Source organism: Lampris incognitus, chromosome 6 (genome assembly GCF_029633865.1).
Source record: "Lampris incognitus isolate fLamInc1 chromosome 6, fLamInc1.hap2, whole genome shotgun sequence".
NCBI lineage: Eukaryota > Metazoa > Chordata > Actinopteri > Lampriformes > Lampridae > Lampris > Lampris incognitus.
In genome coordinates, this window is record NC_079216.1 from 31,015,504 (window position 1) to 31,035,443 (window position 19,940).

The 19,940-nt window shown below is 43.9% G+C and overlaps 1 protein-coding gene across 1 annotated transcript in view; it reads left to right on the plus strand.

Moving 5' to 3' along the window:
* The window catches only part of siah1 (siah E3 ubiquitin protein ligase 1), a 96,670-nt gene that overhangs the window by 72,034 nt on the left and 4,696 nt on the right, over positions 1 to 19,940 (plus strand). The window contains exons 3-4 of the mRNA XM_056281793.1: positions 15,031 to 15,212; positions 16,584 to 16,880. Of these exons, the coding sequence (XP_056137768.1) occupies positions 15,031 to 15,212; positions 16,584 to 16,880 (479 nt within the window). The remainder of the gene's footprint in view (positions 1 to 15,030; positions 15,213 to 16,583; positions 16,881 to 19,940) is intronic.

The window sequence follows — 19,940 nt, forward strand, 5'->3', positions numbered from 1 at the left end:
TTTGGTGGTGGTGGTGGGGGGGGGTGCTTCAATCTAACGATACTGCAGATAAAAGCACTAAATCTGGTAGACATGCTTATTGGTTAGCTCTAAAACATCCTATCCATGTTCAAAATGTGTCTCAAACAGGATATAACATCTTTGAAATCTCAAATCTTTCTTTCATTACATTTACATTTGTTTAGGAACATTGGCCAGTATTTCTCTACTGACAGTAGGAAACTTCACAAGCAAGTCACGTAAGAGAAGGCTCTACTACAGTTTTTCTCAACCTTTTTTGGGTAAACGCCCTCCTGCAGCATACCCAGACATCTTTACTGCCCCCATGAGAATATAGTTAAAAATCCCCATGTGAAGTTGTGATATTGTCAGTGTGTCATACTTGTCAACCTTGAGACCTCAGAAATTAATAGTTTTCAACCAAAGCAAGGTTCTCTCCCCCGAGGTGGGGGAGAACCTAATAAATCTGACTTGATTCGACATCTGACTAGCAAGGGTACATGTCAGGGTTATGTCAAAACTGCACCACAGCCACTTTATGGAAGGAATTTTGTCAGCTTATTGAAAAGCAAAAAATGTGATGGCAAATAAATTTGAGGACACCATATGGAAACCGGACTAGGATGTTACCTTGTGTGCTGAAACAAACATGAGTTTAGTAGGCTCATTGGGAGTACTCTAATCGCTGCTGTGTTTTTCAGTGTGCTCTGTCTTTCGTTCTGTAAGAAATACTTTTTTATGGGAGGAAAAGCGACAAAATTAATTTTATTAGCATGAAATCCCATCAACATGTCGACACAATTCATTCATAAAGATGGAATGAAAGAAAAGATGCAGGGCAGGCTTGGAAAAACACAGCGGTGCTGAGCATATAACGAACCTCTACATACATTTCATTAAAAGCCTGTTATTTTGTTTTAGCATCCGAGCAAGCAGTTTTTCTCTTTTGCTCAGCAATTTGCTGTGTACTTTGTACTGTGTACAATAGAAAATCAATTTTCGTTTAACACCTGCACAACATAACATTGAGTTCTGGCCCCCATCAAGCACTGGTGTCTTTTGAAATGAATGACTGTTATGAACACCTCCTGAACAGGGCGTTACTGCCCCTGTTCAGAAACCTTACTCTAGAAATAGCCAATCTTATCCCGGTAGGAGCATACATTTGCCTCCAGAGGTGATGGACTCTTGACTCTCTTTGGGCACAATCAATTTATATCTGTCTAAAAGATATTAAGTGGTGGTCTAACCAATACAGACATGGACATCTTTGCTTGAGTGTTAAAAAATAGATGTGCCTATTATTTTTTTCTAACCCTGCCCAAGCCTTGGGACTCAAGAAAGCAGGTTAACTTACCGTTAGAATCAAAGAAAAGTTTTCACTTAATCTGACATTCTTCAAGCAGATTAAAAATGTTTGAAGTAGAATATGGAGGCTTGAGAGTGCCAGCCAGTAAATTATAGCCTTTTTCAGTAGATAGTAGTATTCATTTGATAAACTGATAGTTAAAATACAATTTATAAATCAGTATATTGAATATTCTTTAAAGATATGCAACTTAAAAAAGCTATTGCTAAAAAAGTCATAAAATCAAATGTCAATTGCTTATTCTATTTCATTTTTTTAACTTAAAATGATGAATAAATTATTTAATTTCTAAATGGATTTACAAAAAGATTATTTAAAAGGCATTTAGATTTTACTCTTGGATATTCCATCACTAATGTATTCCCATAATTTTCCACCACACAATTCATTTGTCTTCTGCTTTGCCATTCATAGTTTCTTTCGTCCACACTTTAATTTATAGATATAAAGATTTTACTCTTTAATTTAAAGACAGTCAAATATTCCAACTGAAAATTAAACAAGTTCCCACAAACAGAGAAGTAACAGGATCTCTCATTGGCCAGCTGTGACCCCACTCAGGAGTCCTGCTATTTTTTGAGTTACGGCCCAGTCACGCCAATTGCAGCAATGTGCAACTCGCAAATAGAACTTCTTTCAATTTTATTGAGAGATTCAGTTACCACTTCATCATAGCATTGTCTTTGCGGTATGTTGCATTTTGCATGTTCCATGCATTGGATTCTTCCTACTTTTTCAATAAAAATGCATGTTAACTAAACCAAATTTTATGAAACCGATAAATTCTTCGATGAAGAGATTTGTTTTCAATGCTTACAGAGATGTATAATCTATTGTAATGAATAGCCTTAATAAAAATTAGAATTTATTAAAACAAAATTCATTTCATTTTAGTCACCTTTTATTTTATTTTATTTTTTTACCTCCTCCCCTTCACAGGTGCGGGAAAGACTAAGCTATAAAAAGGGAAGCTATCCTACTTTTTATCTGTTCATTCATGAGACCCATACTGAGAAAACACCATGCCGGTGTGAGATTTTACAAATTTATTACGTCATGCTTACATGATCAAAGGAACCTGTGTGAACTGTTTTTTGGATCTTTTGATGCTGCAAGGCTCAGACTGGTGTTCAGCCAAAATCTGTGACCCGTAACATTATTTGACCGTTTTTAAAACATGCAACAACAAAAAAATCAACCTAAACATTCAGTAAAAATACTGTTGCTCCCTTATGGAACGGCGTTTATTCACTTCGACATACCTCTTCATATCACTCAATAATTATTGAGTGATATGAAGTAGAAGTGCAAAGTTCAAGATTATAATCTTGAACTTTGTCCCATTGGAAATTTAACATTAGTTGATTTCAAAGAAAACACTGATATGGGTGTATATACCCATATTAAATATCCAAAAGAATTAAAACTTATGTTCCCAATATATAACAGCTATTTTCATAAACTCAAAATTCAGAATAACACTTAATACAAGTTCCTTAATTTATGTAGTCATACAGTTGTAAAGCCAAGTTATTAGGTAGATATTTTTCAAATGTTGACAGTGATTTTGTCAAAAATTGAGTAGGTACATACAACTGGACTTTTCTCTACCACATTATGTTCATTTTGTTCTGAAACTATAAGACATTTCAGAATTGCACTCACACCAAGCTCCTTAATTTGACCCATCTATACAGCTGTAAAGGCAAGTTTTGAGGTGGACCTGTTGCAAGTGTTGACAGTAATATTAACTTTTGGCTGTTCCGGTTAGGGGTCGCCACAGCGGACCATCCGTTTCCATCTCTTCTTGTCATCTGCATCTTCCTCTGTCACACCAGCCACCTGCATGTCCTCCCTCAGCACATCCATAAACCCCCTCTTTGGCCTTCCTCTTTTCCGCTTAGACTTGTTGACAGTAACATTGATTGAATAAAAAATTTCCCACAGAAATGGTCTTGCTCTACCACCTAGTGTTCATTTTGTTGAGAGGTACTTAGAAATTATTTAGTCTTAAAATTATTTACCTATCCCCTGACCTCATTTTTTTTTTACTTGTGGAAAATTAGCAGTGAGAACTAGGAAACTGAAATGGTGAATAAGTAGTTTTTTTTTCTTTTCTTTTTTTTCCTCATATCAGACAATGGCAGTGGATGGTGAGATCATTGAAAATGAAGTGGCAGATAGTAAGGCCGCAGTAATCTGGGTTGGATGTATTATTTTGGGCATGGTGAGCCAGTGCAAGAAGAGTCTCTCGCCTCCACAATGCCATCACCTCGCAGCATTAAACTCGAAGTTGAAGAACTCATGTCAGGGGCACTGGAATGGGGGGGGGGCACTTTTACCCTCTTCCCATGTTTTTTTTAAAGTCAGGAATCCCTGTAGCCCCGCTAATGCCCCTATAGTACAACACTTACGTTAAAAAGATGGTTCAATCATTCCCGTCCACTCTTAAGAAATTAGGTCAAATAAAGCACACAGACATAAATCAGAAAGAATATTCACATTTTGGTGAGGAATGCGACGATGAAGCAGTAAGCGGTTTTTCTGATTTTTCTTTAAATATGGCTTTGGGATTAGATGTGCGCTGCTGAACACATGGCAATATTACCATTGCTATTGCTTGCTTGCTACTACAGTGTTGCTGTCTTGTAAACTCGTAGTTTAGGCTAATTGAACAAGATTTTTTTTGTATCTAATCCCACATACACTAGCTGGTTTATGTTTGAATTATACCGCTACCCTGTGGGCAGGCAGCAGAAAGAGTGGGATTTCAAAACTGAATACAATGTGTCACTTAAGCACTCAAGCGCAACACAGAACGCTACATTGAGATTGCCTAACTGCAACAAAGTAAAAAGACGGGGCGGACACATGTCTTCAGTAACGTGCTTTATTGTATTAAAACCGCAAATACAGGCATACGGAGCTGTGCTGTGGTGCGCTCTTATAGCGCTATACAGTACATCCCTGCACATGCATATATATCATTGTTGGCCCCCCCACTTCTGAAATGATTCTAGCGCACCTGACTCGTGGGGTCACAAGTCAACAGTTGGCCAATGAGAGCTCCTGTTAATCGTTTGTGGGTGGGAGCTCGTTTAACTTTAGTTGGCGCATTGGCCGGTCTTTGAAATAAAGGGCAACATCTTTAAATTAATTTCATTTCACTTGAACACAATTCATTGAAAGCTCACCGCCGTTGGACCAGCTAATTAAGGTGGCACGGTGATGCAGTGGTTAACGCGGTCAACTCGCAGCAAGAAGGTCCTGGGTTCGAGCCCCAGTCCAACCTTGGTGGGTCATCCTGGGTCGTCCTCTGTGTGGTTTGCATGTTCTCCCTGTGTCTGCGTGGGTTTCCTCCGGGGCCTCCGGTTTCCTCCCAAGAGATGTAAGTCAGGTGAATTGGCCATACTAAATTGTCCCTAGGTATGAATGAATGTGTGTGTGTGTGTGTGTGTGTTTGTGTTTTTGTTGGCCCTTTGATGGCCTGGCGGTCTGTCCAGGGTGTCTCCCCACCTGCTGCCCAATGACTGCTGGAATAGGCTCCAGCATCCCCGCGACCCTGAGAGCAGGATAAGCGGTTTAGATGATGGATGGATGGCTCTTTAAATTAAAGAGAGCTGTCTAAATTGAAGCATGGACAAAAGAGAAACTGTACATGGCAAATAAAGAGACAAATTAATTGAGATGGGAAATCAAATTAGTAAATGGAATTACAAAGTAAAATTCAAATTCAAACTGGATCCGCTTCTGGTGTGGGAAGATGGTGGCACAATTTCACGTTTGCAGCAGCCTCACCCAGTACTGGTGTGGGAAGGTGGCGGCACGAATTCATGTTTGCAGCGGCCTCACCCACTACCGTCCATGCAGTGTCTTTGTCCACGTCTGCATCTAAGTTTGTCTTCATTTGATGGCTGGGAGAGCTTGGTCTGCTGTGTCTTGTGGGCCCAAGGACCACAGCCCTGCCTGTAGCTGTGTCCGAAGAGGTAACACCGAGGGCGGTCAGACAGGATGCGGAAGCGGGGCAGGTTAAGCTAACTGCTAGCCCATGCAGACCAGCAGTTCTGATAACACTGAGGGTGGTCTGGTGGCGGCCTAGCTAGCCTTGACTGTATTTGTAGTGTTGTCGTGTGGAGTGCGGGGAGGTTTGTCAAAGGTGTCTGGCTGGGATAGCTAGTATTGTATCGGCTGAGGGAGCTTGATCTGATTCATCCTGTGGGCCCAGGGACCACAGCCCTGACCGGAGCTGCGCCCGAAGAAGAAACACCGAGGGCAGTCTTGACAGGACGCGGAAGCAGGGCAGGCTAAGCTAACTGCTAGCCCATGCAGACCGACAGTTCTGACAGTCATCCTGGCTGGCATTCGTTCTCCTAGACTGATTTTTTTTTTATTTATTTTTTTTAGTTTAGATATATGTGTTGGTTTTGATATATGTGTTCTTGTAGATTTTTGATGTTTTTGACTTTGTGTTGCACTGCTGTGGGCTAGGGGAAATGATGTTTCATTTCATTTCATGTGCACAAGTGCAAGAAATGACATGACAGTGTTTCTGATTTCAGATTCTGAAATGCCCTTTGAATAATCCTTTCACAGATTCATTTAGAAATCAGTAATTCATAATTTTAAGGCAAAATAGTGAGAATACTTGACTCATTTAATAATTATATTTTGTTTACCAGATGCTTTTTTTAATGTATCTATTAATTATTTTATTATAATTAACCACCGAAAAGGTCTGTAATTTACTGGCTGGCAAACCCCAGCCTTGATAGGAGACGAGTGCTGAGAAAAACAGATATAATTCTAGGGCAAATACTTAAAAGAAATTCATAGAACTCGGGACATTTTTCCCCCCTCTTCTTACACTGCAGCTTTTTTTTTTTCATATTCTATTTTCCCCAATTTCCTCTTGGTTAATATATCTGAACTCCAGTGGCAGAAACTTTTCTTTTTTCAAATTCACCAGTTACTTTCACTGAATAAACAGACCAGTTATTTTTCGGCCATGTAATGTTTGACCCGTAGCCAAATTTACCAGCAACAACCAGAGTGGCTACTAGCTACTCTTTCTTCCCTGTATGTTTTTGTGCACTAATCTCATATACTACTTACTCTTCCTTTCTCACATCATCACCTCTTTTCCTCACTCTACTGTCTTCTCTGCCCTCTTGTTTCCACTTTGAATCTTGCTGTGCTTTTTCTGTTTGTTGAGAAGGCTATAATAAGAATGAACTCTGTTGGGCAGCAGAGTCAGGGTTCAATGACATTACACACAAATGCTCACAGACACGCAGATGGACACTGGTCCTTGTGCACATACACACGCATCTGTCTTTAGTATCATCTCATCTTTCTTTTCCTTCTCCTTGCTTTCCTTCCATCTCCATCTGCTATGCATTGCCCCTATTTCTGTTGCACACATCATCTCTGTGCATTTCCTACTCAACACTATTTTTAACATTACCTCTTCCCATATCTCCCCTCCTCAATACTTACTTTCTCTCCTCTCCCTTGCCCCACCTCATCTTTCTTCCTCTTGTCCACCTCCCTGTCCTCTCTTTATTCCTGACCATCTTTCTTGCCTCTGTCCTCTGCTTTCTCCTTTTCCTTACTATTCCACATGCCATCCCATTCCTAGCCACAGACCTGTTACCAAGGCAACTGCACAGCATGATAGGAAACAGCCGCTCACCACACACACACACACACACACACACACACACACACACACACAAACATCTGAGTCCACTTTACTGTCTGGCTGTTTTAAGCACACTCAGGAACTCAAGACCTTGAAAGTTTTCACAGTTCTAATTTTTGCCGGAGCAAAAATACATCATGTATATGTATGTGTGAGGGAGGCAGAATGGGCATAATGTGTTCATCTCTTGCCCCCAGCAGTGCCGTTTTGTAATTGCAGATGAGACTCTTGTCTCTATATCACCAACAGCCCTAGAGGGACAGAGATTACGTCATCTGAGGGCTGCTAATGGGTCTTAACTATTGTGTTACATTTCACGTACTCCAAAATGGCTGAGAGGGTTATTGCATTGTGACATCATCCACAATAGCTCGCTGGAAAAAAGAAAAACGATGGAGGTGCATTCCCCGTGCCAATCCCGGACAATATGACCCCCTGTGGTCATATGTCCTCCCACCGACCCCGTATTGGCACGCCCACCGGAAGCGCTATTCCTCTTTCCATCTCCAACTAAATGAGATCGGTCAATGGCTGTTTCTCTCTCGCTGGGACCAAGAGTAAAACTGCAAATACGCAAGTAATCTAGTGATATACTGGTATATTAGATACTAACTTATAGTTAGCTTACCTTTTATCGCCAAGATGTTCGTTAATCCGGTCGATGTGGCCGGATTCTACGCTTGGTGCGGGTGTGTTAAACCGGCGACGCTCCAATGGGACCCCCATCCGGACTGTGTCTCCCATATCCCGCATGTTCACTACATGGGCTATTTGAGGGATGTAGACCGTAATGAGATCGACTGCAATTTCTGTAAAACCATCAGAGGATCGGGGCGCCAAAGGTGGGCTGCCCTGTACCGTCAAAGATGGGGACTTGCAGATCCCTTCGCACCTGCTAACGAGGCGGCTAGCATGGTGCTACCTAGCTATAGCCATGGGGCGGAGGCTAGCAACATCCCTCCGATGCTTCCTAGCTACAGTCACGGGACGGCGGCTAGCATTAGCATCCCTCCGGAGCCAGAGGCTATCCCACCATCCGGGATAGTTAGAGAGGACTGGATCAATGAGATCCTATCTCCCCCTGGTGAATCTGTGGCATGTTATTCGGCGGGTGCGGAACCCGAGGATTCACTGCCTGAGGAAGTAGACGATCAGGGCGTGGAAGACGACCAGCCAAGTTTGTCTCAACCAAACAAAGATGGCGACGCCATGCAACGTGGGTCCGAAACATTCCTCGCCAGTTTCCGCGATCTGTTCGCGCGAGCGGTCAAGTCTGCCGACATCGTTACCGAGCCGGGCAATCCTCAAGATCCGGTGGTAGCCGATTTTCCACGAATGGCAGAGAGGGTCAGGGACTCCACTCTACCACCTTATCCTCACATCGAACGAGCGTTTAAGCGGGCGGAGGCGGATCCGCTACTTAAATCATCCTCAAAGTTCAGTCAGAAGGGGGTTGACGTCTTTGCAGTCGAGGTTAGGAACCTGAACTACAAAGACTGGAAAATTCCGCAACCAGAGAGGGACGTTTTATCGTTCAACCCTAACACCAAGGTGGGGTCTCGCGATACTCCCAAACACCCTTCGCAGTGGGGCCAACAGGTGGATCGTTATGCGTGTGATGCATGGCACGCCAGTACATGCGCAGCTGGACTCGTCTCAACGGCTGGGATGATAACGGCGTACATGCGCAAGCTCTGCAGCCTATCAAACGTCGAGCAAAGCAAAGCCGCCATCGCTACAGCAGGTATCGACGGGGCCGAGTTCGGTGACGTAGTGGCCAGCGAAGCAGGTTGTGAGTACATCTTGGAAATGGAACGCATAGCTGACTCCCTGGGATTGCTGCTGTATTCCATCGCTCTAGAGTGCGGTTCTAGCGCAGCTGCCTCCACCCTTTCGCGCAGACGTCTCTGGCTAGAGACAGCCGGGGTAAAAGAGGGATTCTGCAAGGAGTGGATGGCCCACTCCTGCGCAGGGAACCAGGGCCTGTTTGGAATGACCCCGGACATTATCAGCAAATACAAGGCTGCCCAGGCCGAGCACGAAACCTTGCACAAGGAGCTTCTCCCGATGATGAAGAACCCGCCTACCCCTAAGCCCGCGGTGGGCAAAGGGCAGGGGGACAAGCCTGCGCGCAAGCAGAAATGGAGAGAGACTTATCCAAAAAGAGGTGGTAAAGTGGGGCGCGGGCGTGGACAGGGCTCACGTCCAAACTCCCAGTCTTCCACAGATCCAGCGGCCAAGGCGGCCAAGCCGGACAGCACAGACACTTCCAAGAAGGGAGCTGCCAAGTGACGTGTTTCGGCAGGATGTTACGACCCACACCAACAGACTGATTCCAGAGCCGTCTCCGGCGATATAGACGCTTGTTCAGGGGACACAGCGTGCGCAGGGCTAAACACTGCGCCTTTTATTTTGGTTTCTGATGCACAGTCTACTTGTTCTATTCCAAAGGTTGTGAATGTGAATAAAAAGTTTTTATGTTGGTGATGATGGTGATTGCGTTTTAAAAGGTTTGAAATGCAAGTCTGATTGTCTGTCTGAATCTTTAGGTAAAGATGATGATAACAATGTAATAACATCCCAGCTGGAAATATTGGATAATAATGACATGAGTGCAAATGAGCCCCTGGGAGGGGACTATGATGCGACGATGTTTAGTCTCTCTGATGGGTCAAATGGTAATTTGGAAAGGTTCAAAACGCCAATTCCCCCATCTGGGTCTCCTTTACAAGGACGAAGCCCCCCCATGGATGCAGGGCATGACGGGCGGGGCTTCCCCAGACCCTTTACGCGCAACTTACGCGCGCTACCTGAACAGCAAGGTACAGGAGGCAACGAGACCTCTGTCACGCATGTTACACAGGTGGAAGTAATTGGTCCCGTCGGCTTCTGTTTTGGATCAGATAGCCCACGGACACCAAATCCTTTTCGAGAACGGTATTGTACCCCCGTACTTGGGAATAGTGCATACGGAACCGGGGTCGGTGGCCGAAGCACAAATCCTAGACAACGAACTCACAGAGTTACTCTCGAAAGGGGCACTCACGTTGGTTCCTCCCCTAGAAAGAGAAGACGGGTTTTACAGCCGTTACTTTCTGGTCCCGAAGAAGGATGGGGGCATGCGCCCAATCCTAGATTTGAAACCCTTCAACAAGTATGTAGAGAAGGTCAGTTTCAAAATGCTACGCACACCGGTTCTGCTGTCAATGGTGACACAGTCCGATTGGCTAACTTCGGTCGACCTAAAAGATGCTTTCTATCATTGTCCGATTGCGGAAAGACACAGAAAGTATCTTCGGTTCTGTTACCGGGGTCAGTGTTACCAGTACACATGCCTCCCGTTCGGATATCGCCTCTCTCCTCTGACATTCACAAGGTGTGTGAAAGCAGTGCTCGGAGTGTTGATGCGCAAAGGTATGCGCTTGGCATGGTTCCTAGACGACCTGTTGGTGTTGGCCCGGTCGCTGGAACAAGCAATACTCCATACTCAGGAGTTGATGGAATTCATGGAGTACATGGGTTTCACTATCAACGTAAAGAAGAGCGCGCCATGGCCTTCGTGCCAGGCAACGTATCTGGGTCTGAGTTTGGATACGGTATCCATGCGCGCAACCCTTACGCAAGAGAGATGGCATTCCACCAGGACCACGTTAGCACATTTCGTCCCGGGGACATATGTCACTTATCGGATGATCAGGAGGCTGCTGGGCCTTCTGGCATCGGCTCACCAAGTTGTTCCTTTAGGTCTGTTGTTCATGAGGAGACTGCAATTGTGGTTCGCAGTTCACTTCTTGAAATACGGCAACGAACGCCGGTACAACAACCATCTTATCCTGGTCCCGCGCGTGGTAGCGCAGGACCTAAACCACTGGAACAGAGCCTGCGTGGACATGTCTGGGGTCCCTATGGGCCCCAGGGGACCCGAGGTAACGATTTATACGGATGCGTCCCTCTCGGGTTGGGGGGCCATCCTTGGCTACAAAACAGCGCGAGGAGTGTGGCCGTCTGGGGAGAAGGTCCACATCAACGCGCGCGAGACGGAGACGATTTGGCTGGCTATCCAGCATTTCGCTCAGGATCTCGTAGGCCGTCACATACTGATAATGACAGACAGCATGACGGCCAAGGCCTACATCAACCGCCAAGGCGGTATGAAGTCCAAGCGTTGCAGAGAGTTGGCCATGCAAATTTGGATTTGGGTCAACAGCAACGCGCTATCAATCAGGGCGCTTCATGTTCCTGGGAAGGACAACGAAGCAGTGGACATCCTCTCGAGAGGCGGCCCGCATGCGGACAATTGGAGCCTCAACCCAGCCATAGTGGCTATGATCTGGGAGAGGTTCGGGGTAGCTCAAGTGGATCTGTTCGCATCGAAACTCAATTACAAGTGCTCTCGTTGGTACTCGATGCTCCCGTCCGACCTAGCGCCGTTGGGGGTCAATGCGCTTGGACTAGATCCATGGCCCGAGGAGATGCTTTACGCATTCCCCCCGCGCAGGTGCCTCCTAGACCTGGTGGTCAAGTTCGAGCGCACAGGGGGTCGGTTAGTTCTCGTGGCCCCGTACGAACCGAGCACCCCGTCGTTTCCGCGAATAGTGCCCTGGATAGTAGGCGAGCGGTTCGACGTCCCGGAGTGGGCGGACGCGCTCACGCAAGCAGGAGGGCTGCTACGGGAGGGCCCCTGGATAGGAGGCTCCCGATTAGCGGCGTGGATGCTTACAAAGCCAGGCTCTTAGCTATGGGACTTAGTGCGCAAGTGATTCGTTTCATCTTAGCGGCGCGTAAAGACTCCACGTATTCCAGGTACCAGGGGTACTGGAATCGATTTGACCAATTTTGCGCTGAACGCGACATGGACCCTTTGTCAGTAGGGATTGGCCCTATACTGACTTTTGTGGAGGTCTGTAGGAGTGATAGACTATGGTCTTTCTCCTCGGTCAAAGTCTGTGTATCGGCTCTCACGTTCTTCCGGGGGGAAGATCGAGGGTAGCACGGTTTTCACGCACCCGCTCATGACGCAATACCTGTTGGGTGCTAAGAAGCTCTCAGCTAAGGAGCTTATGAGAGCTGAAACTTGGGATGCTTCCCTTGTTCTGCGCGCACTAGAGAAAGATCCCTTTGAACCCATGTCTACGGCAGACATGTGTTATGTCTCGGCTAAGCTGGCTGTGCTCTTGGCACTTACCACCGCAGCGAGGGGTTGTGAGCTCACTGCACTCGTCATCAAGGGGATGGTGTTTTCTGGTGATCTGATGGTCACGCTCTTTACAGACCCCAGCTTCGTGCCCAAAACTGTGTCTGTCCTGACGCGTAGGGCCCCGGTGGTGATACACGCGTTTCATCCGTCACTGGTGACTAGGGATGAGAAACGCTTGCACCTCTCATGTCCTGTACGGGCTTTACTCATTTACATGCGGCGCACAGCAGATATTTGTAGGTCTGACAGGCTGCTGTTGACCTACAGAGTGAGCAAACCAGGTTATGCCCTTTCCACCCAGAGGCTAGCACACTGGCTGGTGGATGGTATTACGGAGGCGTATACCAAAGCGGGTAAAACAGCTCCTAAGCTGAAGGTGCATTCTACCCGAGGGACTGCTACTTCGATAGCTGTGTTGTCAGGTATCGACTGGGAGGTCATCAGCCAGGCGGCGGTTTGGAGTGGTGAGACCACTTTCTTACGGCATTATTACCGGCACGTTAAGGTGCGGTTGGTTGCCGACGCTGTTCTGGAGCAGGCCTCTTAGGATGCTCTCATCAGAACGCGTACCCCTTCCCACCAGGGGTTTGAAGGGTTCATTGGACGGCTAGGGAACGGAGGCACGAATCCTGTCGTTCAATGCAATAACCCTCTCAGCCATTTTGGAGTACGTGAAATGTAACTTTGGGTTCGCGAAGCGAACCCTAGTTATATGAACAACGACAAAATGGCTGAGAATAGAGCCGTTCTCCTCCTACCCGGGCCACAGGTGTGGTGCTCATTTAGTTGGAGATGGTTCGACTTACAAAGAGGAATAGCGCTTCCGGTGGGCGTGCCAATACGGGGTCGGTGGGAGGACATATGACCACAGGGGGTCATATTTTCCGGGATTGGCACGGGGAATGCACCTCCATCGTTTTTCTTTTTTCCAGCGAGCTATTGTGGATGATGTCACAATGCAATAACCCTCTCAGCCATTTTGTCGTTGTTCATATAACTAGGGTTCGCTTCGCGAACCCAAAGTTTATCTCCTGCAGAGAACTTCCTACTCCAGCTCAAGTTAGCTTGCAAAATTTCTGCCCTGTAACCTTAAGCAAATGTGAGTGGGAGTGGCTTTCTGTAAGCCTATGTAATACTTTAAAAAGATGTGGATGAAGAAGGCATGTTTATTGGGAAAAAAATTGTAAACAATGGGAAATAAAATTTATAAAGTTTCATAACAAGCCAATTCTTTTGTTAAAATGAACTCTTCAAATGACCCTGTCATAACCAGAAACAAAACAAATCGGCCTAACAGTTGCTTGAATGCTCAAAAATAGACTAAGTTAGATTAGACCAAATGTTACTGGCTCTGTAAGCCACTAATGCTGTTCTCTGTTACATTAACACAATGAACCTACAATTGTTGAGAATACTTAATTCTGTTCACTCTTTGTTAAAGGCCATTAGAATTGCCATAACCAAGCACACAATGTGATTCCCAAACTGTATACAGGCATTTTGAAAATGGATGAATTAACAGAGCTTTGTGGTAAAGTTACAGCTAATTGCGTATACTTTTTAAACTTTTTACTCATTGTTGATGGCGGAACAAATGTGCAGCCAGGAGGAGCCTGTTGACTGTATTGGAGTCAAGTCAAGTCAATTTTATTTGTATAGCCCAATATCCCAAATTACAAATTTGCCTCAAGGGGCTTTACAGCAACACAACATCCTGTCCGTAGATGACATCACATGAATATTAAAACCACCAAGAATAAGCACCCTGTCATATTTTGGCATGACAATAGATGAAATGTCAGAAAACTCACAGATAAACTAACTGAATTAGGAGGCCTATAAATTAAGATGCAGAGTAAAGGGGGAGGGCCAATGAAAAAAAAAAAACATAAACCCTCAAATGAGATAAAATTACCAAAAGCAAAGCAGGAGCAAAGCTTGTTGGCCACTTGTCTTTAGATGCAAGAGCTGAACTACAATCTGATCGTCTCAAGTCAGGCTCAAATGGATTGGCGAGAAGTCCCTATGTGTGTGTGTTTTTAGACTTTTATGTTTTTCTTTTCTGTTTGCTGTTGACTGTACTGTTGGGGCCATTAAAATCAACACACTTTCCCATCATTCTCTGTCTGCCTATTTGATGGCCACATCTTCCCCAGGCCTTTTCCATCTGTATCTCTGGTTGACCTGTCTGTGGATCTGACAGATCTGTTGGTTTGTAGGTTAGTCTTTTTGCTGTAATCAGCTTCATTTTGTAGCCCCCACTAGTGTATTCACAGAAGTCTTACCACATAGATGTTTGGCAAATGGGATCATTGAGGAAAGTTACAAGGTCTACATTATAACTCAATTTGTATGTACTTTGTCACAAGGGCAACCTTCTTTTGGAATGTCCTCCATGAAAGGAACAAAGGCTCAGTCTCCTCTAGTTTTAGAAGAATGACTGAAGACTGCTACTTAGATATCCAAAGTTACACTCTAGCAAGTTATGGGTTTAGAGGTCAGAGATTTTACAGGTTACCAAAACAACCTTTTTTTGGAAGCATTCATTTAACTCATAGTCAGTTCTTACACTACCATAATCATTATATTGATGCCAGAATGCTGTATTGTGGACAAGCAGGATGAGTTGGTGAAACCATGCATTCAGGCTTAGAGTTTAACCTGAGTTAACCAAAGCAACACTGACAAAGAAAAACAAGTTACAAATATCCAGTGCTGATCAAATGTCAACGGCTTTCTCTCTTACCCCTTTCCCCTCACCAGAAATGAGTCGCCAGACTGCCACCGCGCTGCCCACAGGAACCTCCAAATGTCCCCCCTCTCAGCGCGTGCCCACTCTGTCAGGCACCACTGCTTCCAACAGTGACCTAGCCAGCCTGTTTGAGTGCCCGGTCTGCTTTGACTATGTCCTACCCCCTATCCTGCAGTGCCAGTCCGGACACCTGGTATGTACCATGTAGCCTGGAAAGGAACAAGAACAGTTCAACAATAATTGTCATTTACAAGTCAGGAATTTTTGCCATTTTCCCTCCAGGTATCTTGTAATATCCAGGTGATTATTGTAGTATGAGCTAGGTTGACATGGGCATGGGAATGGTAGTACTTACTGTAGGATTTCATTTCACAATCACTTAATTTCCATGACCTCTGACAGTGATTCATCAACCATTCAATTAGTGGTGCCCTTTTGTCATAAAAGACTTCCTATTTAGTTGATAACGACAGAGTTAAATTCATTTCAGATGCTTTTCTATGCCACCAGGACTGCAAATATGTGTTACTTTCATAATAGATTATTCCATTGATGTTCTTTTTTTATTAATTATTTATAATTATTTAGTATGTTAGATATCAAAAATACTTATAAATGCCCATCCTAAGTTTCCGGAGGCCAAACTGTTGTATTAAAACTGTTAACGCAGTCTGACAGCCAAAAAAAGCTCCATTCTTTTCATTATGATATCATAAAGTCCAGGGTTTCCCCCCCAGAAAAGTTGTTAAGCTCGACGGCAAGTGTCTTTTTTGAGGGGGTCCCGGCACAGGCCAGTGACAGACTGATGGCAGCATTAAGGTATTTGGTCCCTATAGTTTTTGTGATAATGGAATCAAAGACAGAATCGCGGAACTGAGAATTTAAAAAAAGCTCTATGACACAGATTCCATAGGGCCCTACATAAGTCAGTGCTAAAAGCTGACTTAGAGATTTGAAAATGACTAATGTGTTGTTATAAGTAATTTATTCAATACACTTAAATCAGTTACTATAGCAGAGTCTTTCAATGAATCTGATAATGTACAGTCTTGGAATGCTGTGTTTTCAACAACAAAAGAAATAAAAAATAATATCAAAAGTTTTTGCACTCTGCTGCTGTTTTTCTATAGTGCATTCACATTTTATCCAACAGATGTCAGTGGTGAGTTGTCCAACCAATATATCCTTTTCCAACCGAGCCGCCCCACTGTAACTGTAGTTTAAAAAACATCTTGAAAATACATTTTTTTTTAAATCACTGATGCTTAGCCCTGGTGGGGTGTTAGGCCCGGCAGGCTGCCAGGCTTATAATACACTGGCGGAAGCCATGAAATCAGAGGATGGCAAGCAAATCTTAGCATTTATGCAACTGCAACCAGCAAAATCTTTGATATTTTTATTTGATGAATGACTCAAAACAATTAACTGACTACCAAAGTTGTAATCAGTTATTTTTTTTTGTCAATTGACTAATCAGCTAATAAACTAATTGTTTCATCACTAGTCACTGGGGGGGGGGGGGGTTTGGTGTGTAAACAGACTAATATTATCCACTGCTCTGCAGGTATGTTCCAACTGTCGGCCCAAGCTCACCTGCTGCCCCACCTGCAGAGGTCCTCTGGGCTCCATCAGGAACCTTGCCATGGAGAAGGTGGCCAACTCTGTCCTCTTCCCCTGCAAGTATGCCTCCTCTGGCTGTGAGGTTACGCTGCCACACACTGACAAGGCGGACCATGAGGAGCTGTGCGAGTTCCGGCCGTACTCCTGCCCCTGCCCTGGAGCGTCCTGCAAGTGGCAGGGCTCTCTGGATGCTGTGATGTCCCACCTGATGCATCAGCATAAGTCCATTACCACACTGCAGGTTAGTCATAATCAATCACAGGTACTCTGCTGTCCGTGGTTTAGCCTGATTATCAAACATTACATTTTAACCAAGACAAAATAATGTCTTTTTTTTTTTTTACCAACACAATAAAATACAATACACACAACTTTATTATTCCTGTTAGAGGCTATTTGTTTGGAGCAACTTGTGCAGAAAAACACAGTAACACGCAAACAAACAAATAACGCAAACAATATCACTCCAGGGAGCTAAATGTGGAATAAAATTGATAAGATTTACAAGTAATTAATAATATTGGTAGGCTAGATAAACTTGATAAACATAAAACAGTCATATGTAAAAAAAAATTTAAAAAAAACACTATGGAGCATTTAGTATTCGAACTGCAGAGGGAATGAATGATTTAGAATAACTGTTAGTTTTATTAGCAGGTAAAACATAATGATGCCCCGATGACAACAGAGAAAATCCACTTGCAAGAACATGTCCAGAAGAAGCCAAAATACTTGCTGCTTACAGGAGGATTTGTTTGCAAAAAGAATTCAGATCTCTGTTTCACTCTAGTGATCTTAGAACAGATTTTAACAATGCTGTTCAGGCTGTTTCTGTCTTTTACCGCGAAGCTGTGAAACCAGCGTATAAAAGGAAAACTAGAAGACTCAATAAAATATTAATAAAAAGTAACAGAGTATGATGGGACTGAAAGAACAGCAATTTAATTTACGGAGAGGGTGAATTCTGTTGCCTCTGCTTCACATGAAATTTAAGGTGATCATCAAAAATGATACCCAAATATTTGTATGATGGAACCATTTCCACTCTTTCATGATGTATATGATGCACTCTTTGGCTGCATCTCTGTTGCACCTAAAATCAATAATCAGTTCCTTGGTTTTACAAACATTTAAGTCTTAAGAAGTTGTCATCACACAACGTAATAAAATCAGTGAGTATTCTGTGGACTGATTCTGAACCTCAGAGGACGGTCAGCAACGCAGTATCGTCAGAAAATTTGACCAAATGGCTGCCCTCCTTAGTGTTTCTGCATCCGTCAGTGTACATAAACAAAAAGTAAGGGCGACAGGTCGCACCCTTATGGCGAACTTGTGGACATAGCTACAGAGTCTGAGCGACAGCCATTACAGACGCCCCCTGCTGTCTGTCAGTCAAGAAGTCCAAGATCCATAATACAAGCTGGTGAGTCAAATTAAAATCACAACCTAGCAACCTATCTATTAAAACATGTGGTTGCATCATGTTGAATGCCGATGAAAAGTCAGCAAACAAAAGTCTGGCATGGGCTTGTGGCTTTTCTAAGTGCTTATATAGGTTATTAAGTATAAAAAGCTTTGCATCCTCCACACCTTTCCCCGTCTGGTAAACAAATTGCAGTGGGTCAAGTTTTCCATCCACAGTTAACAAAACACAGTTTTGAGCAATTTTTTTCAAAGATTTCATTATTAATGATGTTAGCGCGACTGGTCGAAAATCATTAACTTTTCTTGGATTGGTGTTCTTTGGGACAGGCATCACAGTAGGAGATTTCCAGATAGCAGTCAGAAGAGAGAGACTCTTAAGGGGAGAGATGTTTTCAGAAAAGTCCTGTTTTTCAAAGCAGGAATAAAAGTCGTTGAAAATATTTGGGGAGTCGATATCATTTATTCCCTCGATTTGAAGAGGTTTCCTGTCAGTCACTGTTTCTCTGAGTGATTGAGGACATTAATTTAATTCCCCTCCAAGCTACCGCAGATCACTGTTTCTGTACTTGTGTTCTATCATATCCTTATAGATTATTTCAGCTTTTCTTCTCTCTTCTCTTTCTTTCTCATTCCTTACTTCTTTGGCAATTTCCTTCTTTTTCTGGCTATTCCCTGTATAAAAAGTGCTTTTCTTGTTTTACATGTTTAAGTTCTGTAGTAACCCATGGTTTGTTATTAGGGTAAACTGTAATGTTTTTACAGGGAATGTTAAGAGTCCACACAAAAGGATATGTAGGAAGAAACAGTTTGTGCCAGTTCATTTAAGTCAGCAGGAACTATAGAAGACATCCCAATCTGTACAATAAAAGCAAGCTTGTAAGCTAGAAATGCTGTTTTCTGTCCAGCATTTCACCATTTTACTATTTGCTCTCGTCGTTTACAGATGGGCTTGTAGATCCGCAGAAGAAATACACTATTATGGTAGGATGCTCCAAAGGGAGGCCTAGGCAGGGATCTGAAAGCACCAGACACTGAGCCATAGCACAGGTCAATAGTGGGGGATCTTCTTAGTAGCTGCACAGGTGTACAAAGTATATTTTATGTATCCAAAGGAATTGAATCAAGTGCAACTGGACTTGGTATATATCCGTGAAGACGTTTCGCCTCTCATCCAAGAGGCTTCCTGAGTTCGTGCCTTTCTGACGAGACCAAGCTAGTCTGACTGGCTGGTGATGAGACTCAGAATTTATCCTCTAGGAGTCGTTGTCAGAGCTATAGATGTCCATGGCTCTTTGTGATCCGATGTTTACCAACGCCTGTCGCTAACAGAGCCATAGATATGAGTGGCTCTTTTGTGTACCGATGTTTGGCCATGCCCGTCGTTATCGGAGCTATTGATTTGCATTTGTTTAGCGGCGACGGTCGTTGGGGGTGTTAGTTTCGACTTCATTATTCAGTGGTCATGAGAGTCGTTGGAGCCGTTAGTGACCGACTGTTGTTGTTGGAACAACAGCTGCTAAACAAATGCAAATCGGCTGGACATCGGATCACAAAGAGCCATGGACATCTATAGCTCTGACAACGACTCCTAGAGGATAAATTCTGAGTCTCATCACCAGCCAGTCAGACTAGCTTGGTCTCGTCAGAAAGGCACGAACTGAGGAAGCCTCTTGAATGAGAGGCGAAACGTCTTCACGGATATATACCAAGTCCAGTTGCATTTGACTCAACTCCTTTGGATAACCATGACCTGGATGAATGAGAATATTCACAGATATATTTTTATTTACTTTGTACTCTTTTAATTATATTTTAGATATGATTTTTCCTATTTGTTTTTGTTAACTCTCTTTTAATTATATTTCATATGTGTGGT